General features: G+C 46.3%; 1 protein-coding gene across 4 annotated transcripts in view; it reads right to left on the bottom strand.

Moving 5' to 3' along the window:
• NIN (ninein) overlaps positions 1-8169 on the bottom strand; it is a 71280-nt gene that overhangs the window by 35550 nt on the left and 27561 nt on the right. For 2 of the 4 annotated variants that reach the window (XM_069950883.1, XM_069950885.1), the window contains exons 4-5: positions 7438-7607; positions 1096-1135 (exon numbers count right to left, since the gene is read on the bottom strand). In XM_069950883.1, coding sequence (XP_069806984.1) covers positions 1096-1135; positions 7438-7607 — 210 coding nt within the window. Of the gene's footprint in view, positions 1-1095; positions 1136-1255; positions 1403-7437; positions 7608-8169 lie in introns of those variants that run through there. The other 2 variants (XM_069950884.1, XM_069950886.1) reach the window with 2 other exon arrangements.

The following is an 8169-nucleotide window of genomic DNA, read 5'->3' as shown; positions in this document are numbered from 1 at the left end:
TCTCCGCTCCATTACCCTGCACTGTAATACTAATCCTTTCTGTATGCGTCCCTCTGCTCTGGGGCGTCTGCTCTCGGGGTAACACTTATCCGCTAATTCATCATCTACCTAATAAAGCGTCACTGCAGAGGAAAGCAAAAACCCACAAACACCATGTGAGTTCTCATCAGTGTAATGTGGGCAGGATCCTCATCCGAGCCGCCAGGAAGTGTTGGGATCATAGGGGCTCGGTACAATGACAAGGGTCCCCCTTTATATCAGTAACTGGGGCTCTCCGCTTCAGTGTCAGTCTTCATTCTATTCCTAATAAGGGGTGATCCAGGTTTAGAAAAACATAGCAGCTTTCTGCCAAGTACAGCACCACCCCTGTCCTCAGGTTGTGTGGGGTATTACAACTATGCTTCATTCACTTCTGCAACATTTCACCCAAACTGAGGACAAAAGTGGCGCTGTTTTTGGAAGAAAGAGAGCCTGGGCTGTGCCCACATTGCCCTTTTTGTAGATACAATACATGATCAAATACACAGCTTTGCATCTGAATAATAGGAAACATAACTCTACGCCCTCTATTAGGATGTAATACATGTTCTAACAGCTGACTAGTCTCCAGCTCCTGACAATGCAGGATTACAGGAGACACATGAAAGCCGATCCCCTGCGGGAACCGTGAGGACGAGGATGCAGACAATTATATCCCAGCAACGTGTGACACTATATAACACAAGCTCCGTAATAACAGCACAGGACGCTGCGTTATAACCCGAGCTGCATAGTGACCGGACATGTTATACTCCCATGTATAATCTAAGTGTCATACACATATCTCTATAGAGTGATTCTACTTTTGCCAGAAGGCTACTACTCACTGGCCGACCATGTGGCTACCGACACAGCAGGCCGCATTACCACCCAGTGACCACATACAACATTGAGGTATAGTATGAACTCTATGACTCTCACGTTCAGTGTCACACGCTACATATCTGACCCCACATCGATGACGTCCTAGCGTGACACAGACCCCATGAACTTCCCCTTTTCCGTGCATTGCGCCATGTACTGTATATTTATAAATCTTATTAACCCTTTACTTACCTTCCGCCTCATATTCTTCTCCCTCTTGACTTTTCCAAAGCTGAAACAGAAGAAAACAGATCACGTGAGAAACCAGACATGTCAGCCCCAGAACATCTACAGTACTGACACCTATAGAAATGTAAAGGGAACCCATTAATATTTTATACTGAGCACTTACCAAGAGAGTCTGTCTCTATGGAGTAGTCTCCTTGTCAGCATGATATAGATCATTCATTGATTTGAAGGGGCGCAGTGTAATGCTTTACTAATCCTGTGGTGGCGCTGCAGGGAAACTGATCACTCACTGCTAGGTTACAGCTGGGACATACTTTGTTTTCTTCACTTCTAGCAGATCAGCTGACAGCCCACCAAATCACAGCAGCCCCCCGCCCTCCTATAGAGCAGCCTTGACTGTAGCTTTTCTACTTGACCAAGAGATTAACATAGGTCAAAACTATGTAAAGATGGCTTCCAAGAACATAAAAGCCAAGGCGGAGGTCGGGGGCATCAGTCTCACTGAGCTTTTGTCTTCTAGATCTTGTATTGTGCGGCAGCTGGATGGTGGGGTGGGAGGGTCACACCTATTAACACGCAGTGGTCCGAAAGAGAGCTTGCTGGCTCTATTCATGGGGGCCTTACCAACAGATGGTCATGGGGCTACTCTGGGCACCTCAGGACCCCGCAGAAGCATCTGTAACTCATGTCATCTAATAACCCAGCGATTTCCTGCGCTCCGCCATCTGCTTCAAGGAGCAGACTTTTGTTCTTCTCAAGTGCGGGAATCACTTCTAGAAGGATGGCGATGGGACACAAGCTGGTTATGTGGAGCGGGGTCAGCGCCACTCACTGATGTCTACATTACAGACCGGAGGAGCACCTCCTATGGTTTCTACACTTCCTCCACCATTACATGCGCGCTTCAAGATCACCTACACTGCTTCACTTAGTTTAAGACACCTTATAAGAGCACCAGACCTAGGATCCCCAAATTATGGGAGGGGTCATTGTAGTGTTCATCAGTCGAAGAAAAATTTTTACCCCTCTGATCACTATTTTACCTTTCATTTAAAGGAACTGTCCACAACCCCTTATATGAATTCAAGAAATTCCTTCAGAGACAATTTCCCCCTCTAAGACAAGGATCCCCTTGTCCAGGCTGCCTGGATGAACGTACTAATCCTGGCTGAGGTTTAAGGTAGTGAGCATACGCTTACACCCAGCTGCCTGAATAAGTAAATTAGCGAGCATACGCCTCACCCTGCCTGAAGGGTTGGCGAGCAAATGCCTCAGTCTGGTAGAGCAAGTTAGAGAGCATACATCTTAGTCTGGCTGTCTGGGGGAGCAAGTTAGAGAGCATACATCTTAGTCTGGCCGTCTGGGGGAGCAAGTTAGAGAGCATACATCTTAGTCTGGCCGTCTGGAGGAGCAAATTAGAGAGCATACATCTTAGTCTGGCTGTCTGGGGGAGCAAGTAAGAGCATACATCTTAGTCTGGCTGTCTGGGGGAGCAAGTTAGAGAGCATACATCTTAGTCTGGCTGTCTGGGGGAGCAAGTAAGAGAGCATACATCTTAGTCTGGACTAGCAAGTAAGAGAGCATACATCTTAGTCTGGCCGTCTTGTAGAGCAAGTTAGAGAGCATACATCTTAGTCTGGCCGTCTGGACTAGCAAGTAAGAGAGCATACATCTTAGTCTGGCCGTCTGGGGAAGCAAGTTGGCATGCAAAACCTTACCCTGGCTGTCTGGAGAAGGTGGTTAGCGAGCATACGTCTCTCCTTGGCCATCTGAAGAAGTGAGGTAGTTAGCATACACCTCACCCTGGCTGCCTCTGTAGTAGTAACATACGCCTCACCTCTCAGAATGGAGGAGCAAGTTAGCGAGCATGTGTCTCACCCTGGCTATCTGAAGGAGTGATCCTACACCCTGGAGAGATTACGCCTCACCCTGGATGACTGACGAGAAAGCGTTTATAGGTTTGTTGCATGAAGAACAAGCCAACAGAATTTAGCCTAAGGCTGTCCCAGCTATCAAGGAATCGAATACAAAAATCAGTGGTCCAAAGTGAACACCCCCTTTAGAGTTAAAGGGGTCTGTCCTAGGTTCCGATTTACCGATTCCGATATACAGACACAGGCCGCATAAGTGAGGGTTCTTCTGGCAGCCATGTTCCTTATGGGCCTCGGTAGTCATTAATCACATGCACCATATAAATCTTCTCCGCTATAAAAAAAATTCCTTAAATAAAAACGAGAAGCAATTAGGATGCACCGAAGGCCGGAACAGGCATCTCAGAGCACAGCCAGTTATTACTTAGCATCTTCCCCCATGGGTGCGGAGATCCGAAGCGGCTCCATAATGAACACGGGCCGGGTATGGCTGATTAAATAAGGTTGGGTGAACTATTAATATTAAACAGCGGGTCGCCCCAACATTCATTATGCGGCCAGCGACTAGATACCCACGGGGGACTGGAGTCACTTATCAATCATATTGTTACACGCAGCCTACAGCTGCCGGGCTGCACGAAAACCTTAAAATTCAAGCACAATAATAAAGGCTAGCTGAAAACCTGAAACACTGTGCCAGATTATCAAATGGCGGATTAAAGGAATTTCACTGTACCGCTATAGAAATGGTTTCTACCAAGATGAAAAATGGGTAAAAATGTAATTTTCTCCAAGTTGAAAGAATTATCTAAACGCATTGGTGATGAATGATATAATTAGGAGATGATAATTTGCGGTGACGGGTCTCGGGAGAGCTCGCTCATGTGTTACCGGCCCATTGTATGGAGGATACTGGGATGCGCATGGCTGGAGGTGGAGAGACCTGGCTTCTATCCTCTCGTCTACTCCACAATACCAACTCTGTAGTGATCAGGGGGGAGTGGGGGGGGGGGGGGCTGCACCTTAATGAGCACAGAACCCGCTCGCTCCTGAAATATTAATGATGGCGGGCAGGAGACATTCTGGAGCGGGGCCAACATTGTTTGAAGTGCGGTTCGGTGTGTCAGCACAGCCGCTTTCCTGGTGACTACTATGTTATAACAAAGCGATTTTACGAGATGTTTTACTTCAAAGTCGTCTTAAGGAAACGTAATAAACGCTAGTCATTTTCTACAGCTTACAGATGTTTGCATGTAACATATTATATGCTGATGTAGCAGAGCTGAACAAGTCAACAAAGACAAACGTTCAATCTGCCATCATGGATTAGGTTATAACTGAAACCACTATGGAAAGCAGGAGCCGTCAACACCAAAATGGTGGATCCAAGGACCTACTGTATAATGGAGTCCATTGTGTCCAACCATTTTTGCAGAACTACATGCTTCCTACCAAAAAGCGCTAAATAGAGCCAGATGTATAATGGCTCCCATTATGAAAAAAAAAAAAAACATGACAACAGTGCCTGACCCAACAAATGGTGGACCCCAATGACTTATAATGGAGTCTATCAGGAACTCTGAGGGAGTGTGCCGCATAGACAGGAATAGCGCTGCATGACGCTTTTTCCTTCCTGTCAAATATGGCAGGACTACCAATAGCGCCTGTCAGTAGGGTGAATAAGGCCAAATACTAATCATTAATAGCCTCATGGCGGAATCGCCAACAAATAAAAGTTAACCATTTGGTTGTTATGGGCAACACTTCCTGGATGTTGCCTGACCTAAAGTCACTGTTACACGGGGTGACAGAGGAGCAAACGAGCACCGTCAGCGCTCGTTTGCTCTTCATTCCCCGCTCGATGCCGGCTCTACTACACGCGTCAGCAGCGTGCGGATGAGTGCGGGGGGGGGGCTGCCTGGGTGACTGGTAGCCCATAGAGGATCGCGGTGGTCTGCTGCTGCCGCTCCTATTCCACGGAGCGACGGGCAGCCCATAGAGGATAGCGGAGGTCTGCTGCCGCCACTACTGTTCCACAGAGTGCCGGCAGCAGATCGCTGCTATCATAGTCGTTTGTCTTTCAACATGTTGAAAGACAAAGACAGCAATGATTAACAGACATCGTTCATGTCGGCTGATCGCTGTCAGCTATTACAAAGACGATTATTGGCCGTGTATAGTCTTGTGTAATAGGGCCTTAAGACAGAAAGGGGCAGATGTTAGTTCCCCTACCAACCAATCACAGGGCAGCTATATGGAATGAGACACGTGCAATGACTGGTTGCTATGGGCAACAAAGCATTAGGCTTTTAGACAGCTTTCTCCAGAGGGTCAATCAGATTTGTCATAGGGAGGGACGCAGCAACAAGGACCCACAATGATCCCAAGTACAACCAGTGAAAACAATCCCATTGTACCCAGATGACGGTAAAGTGTTCTTTGTGCTGACATTAGGCCCCCCTAAGTGGATCCCCAGCTATAAGACATTTAGCAGTGTGGTCAGAGTACCCCTTTAACTCACAGAGGTGGTGGAAGTGTTTTGGACATTGACGGAGTGCTGGTTTTACTGGCCTGAAAATGCGCTTAAAGGGCCACCATAGGCAGCATGACATAAGAGGGGTGATACTTATTGGGTCTGCATGAGTTTTCATTGATCGCAAGCATTAATTTTGAAAAAAGTTGTGGAATTAAAATATAAAACTAAACAATTCTTAAAAAAAATAAAGTATAAAGCATATTAGTACATTCTGTACAACATCATCCCACACAATGCATAACGTAAGATGGATTAGGTTTATTTCCTATCTAGGCCAGTTTGTACTCTTGATGCATTTGTTTATTTTTTTTTTCAGGGTTTAGTGTCCTGACGTGACCTCACACCATCATTGGTCCCTATGATGCTGGGCACCGGGGGGCGGGCAATGACACTTGGCCATAATGCCAGTGCGAGACTGCAGACTTCACATTCATCATATACGCAGTGTGACGTCCACATGATAAGACAGCGCTTTACCCTGCATCCCCATCCGCCAGCCCTATAGATTTCTCACCATTGGAACATTTACTTATCTCATAGTCTCCCAGACCCTAAAATATTAATGAGTTAGAATGTAGATGAATGCGCCTGCGAGTTATCAATCACCAGGGAGAGCCCTACGCGGCATAACATCAATGAGAGACATTAAATAACACATGTCAAAATGTAATTTACTTCAGGAGTATTAAGGTTATTAAAAGCCGCGGCACATAGTTAGAGCAATTGGCGGCATGGTAGGAGCCTTCTGGTGATGGCAGCGCTGCCTACTACAGCGTGATCTACAATCCGCGGACGGGGAGAGGAAACATAATTAACCATATTGTGAGGAGCAGCTGGAGCAGCCATGTAGCGCATCCCCGAGAAGAAAAAACTATGATCTAGAAACCCCTGGAAGTCAAATGGAGCGTGTCACGCTGCGAGGAGACGACGATCAGTATTCACATCCCGCCGCCACCTGTGTATCTGCTGCTCATTGTACATTGTTAAAAATCTCAAGTCCTTAGGGGGGGTGTTCACCTGATCTGCAGAGAACGACCACATCTGCCTCATCCGTACTGACTTCTACGTACCCTTGGTACATTTTACAGGGCAATTTATAATTCGCTATTTATACTGCGCTAAATTATTCATCTGCACTGGGGACACACTCGTCTCCATCCCTGCAACCGGTGGGGCTCACAACCTCATTTCCCTATCGTATCACACACTGGGGACGATTTCAGGGACTTACCTAGGACTTTACAACACATTTATCTATATAACTGGTCGTAAAAGCCACCATTACCGAAAATGGTATCTATCCATCGCATCTAGTGTATCCATCCATTTAACTGGTCGTAAAAATTGTTTGTCGTACTTTCCAAATACCCTAGATGAAGAATAAAACCCTGTTCTCCAGTTGCCAAAAACACGGAAGACATATTTCACCCTAATGAGCTCACGCCAGATTTGAACCCAGGGCTCCAGTTCTGCAAGACAACAGGACTAACCAGGAGCATGTCAATGGGGGGAGGGGGGGGGGCTGGCAAGGTCCTACAAGCCAACCTACCTAAAACCAGCAAGCTGTCTTCATCCTACCTGGCTGTGACCCTACAACTAACCACCAAGCTACCACTATGCCCAATAAAACGGAGATGACTTAGCACCACACGGTATGTATTCTATCCTCTCAGAGTCACTTTAGGCGAGGACGTAATGAAACCAGGTTTATATAGCCTATCTATCCTGGCACCATAACTCTGCACAACTATGCAGTATCCAAGAAGCAATCAATTTGGTTTCTTAACCCCACAGATGGGAAATGACTCAACAAAGATAACAAGGAACAGCTATAGACTATGCTGAGCAGGCATCAGGTCACCCACCAGGTGGCAATGAAAAATAACTTCCCCCCCCCCCCCCCCCCTAAACAACCCTAAGCTTAATTTATCTTCTTACCTCTTCACAGTTTCTGGAGCTGACCTGTGAGGACCTTGTTCCTTCATCTTCAGGTTCAATTACGGTCTCTTCATCATACTCTTCCAGTGAGTCTTGAAGCTCCGGCACAGAGCGGCGCCCGTACCGCTTGCCATCTTTGATGTATTTCGGCTGGGCTTCGGGGGAGCAATCTGGTGTGAAAAATCAAAATAAAAAGTAGTTTAGTTGTCGGCGAAAAGATCGATAGAAGCGCCTCTGGCCTCCTGTGATAACAGGGCTTTCGAAAGGGGAAACCTTAGATAATGAAGCTAAATGCCTTCAAAGGACGAAGCTTAATTAAAGCCGTGATACAAAATGCAACTTTAGGAACATGGCCGAGCCATCAACCTTCAAATGCTCCTCCAATGTACCAGCAGGATCCTCAAGTTATTGGGAGTGGCAGCGATCAATAGTCTTACTGTAACATTCTGGAACACAGTTCTACTATAACATTTCTTCACCCTCAAAAGGACTGGATTTTTTAATCAAAGACTTTACCAACCTAATATCTGCAATGGTTCCAACAAATCCAACATAAAATACTTTACCCACAAGTCAACTGGTTGTCATCTACCATGACACGGAGGCCAAAGATTTGAAACTCTAGCTCCAAATAGCTCTTGCTAACGCCAAGCTGAAAACTACATTAGGTACAGTTAGTCCAAACCCAATAATGTTCTAGCTAATGCCAACAGGATTCTGGCAGTGGCTCAC

Source organism: Dendropsophus ebraccatus, chromosome 13 (genome assembly GCF_027789765.1).
Source record: "Dendropsophus ebraccatus isolate aDenEbr1 chromosome 13, aDenEbr1.pat, whole genome shotgun sequence".
NCBI classification, from domain to species: Eukaryota; Metazoa; Chordata; class Amphibia; order Anura; family Hylidae; genus Dendropsophus; species Dendropsophus ebraccatus.
Note: the sequence above shows the minus strand (reverse complement) of the source record. Positions and strands in the feature narration are given on the sequence as shown.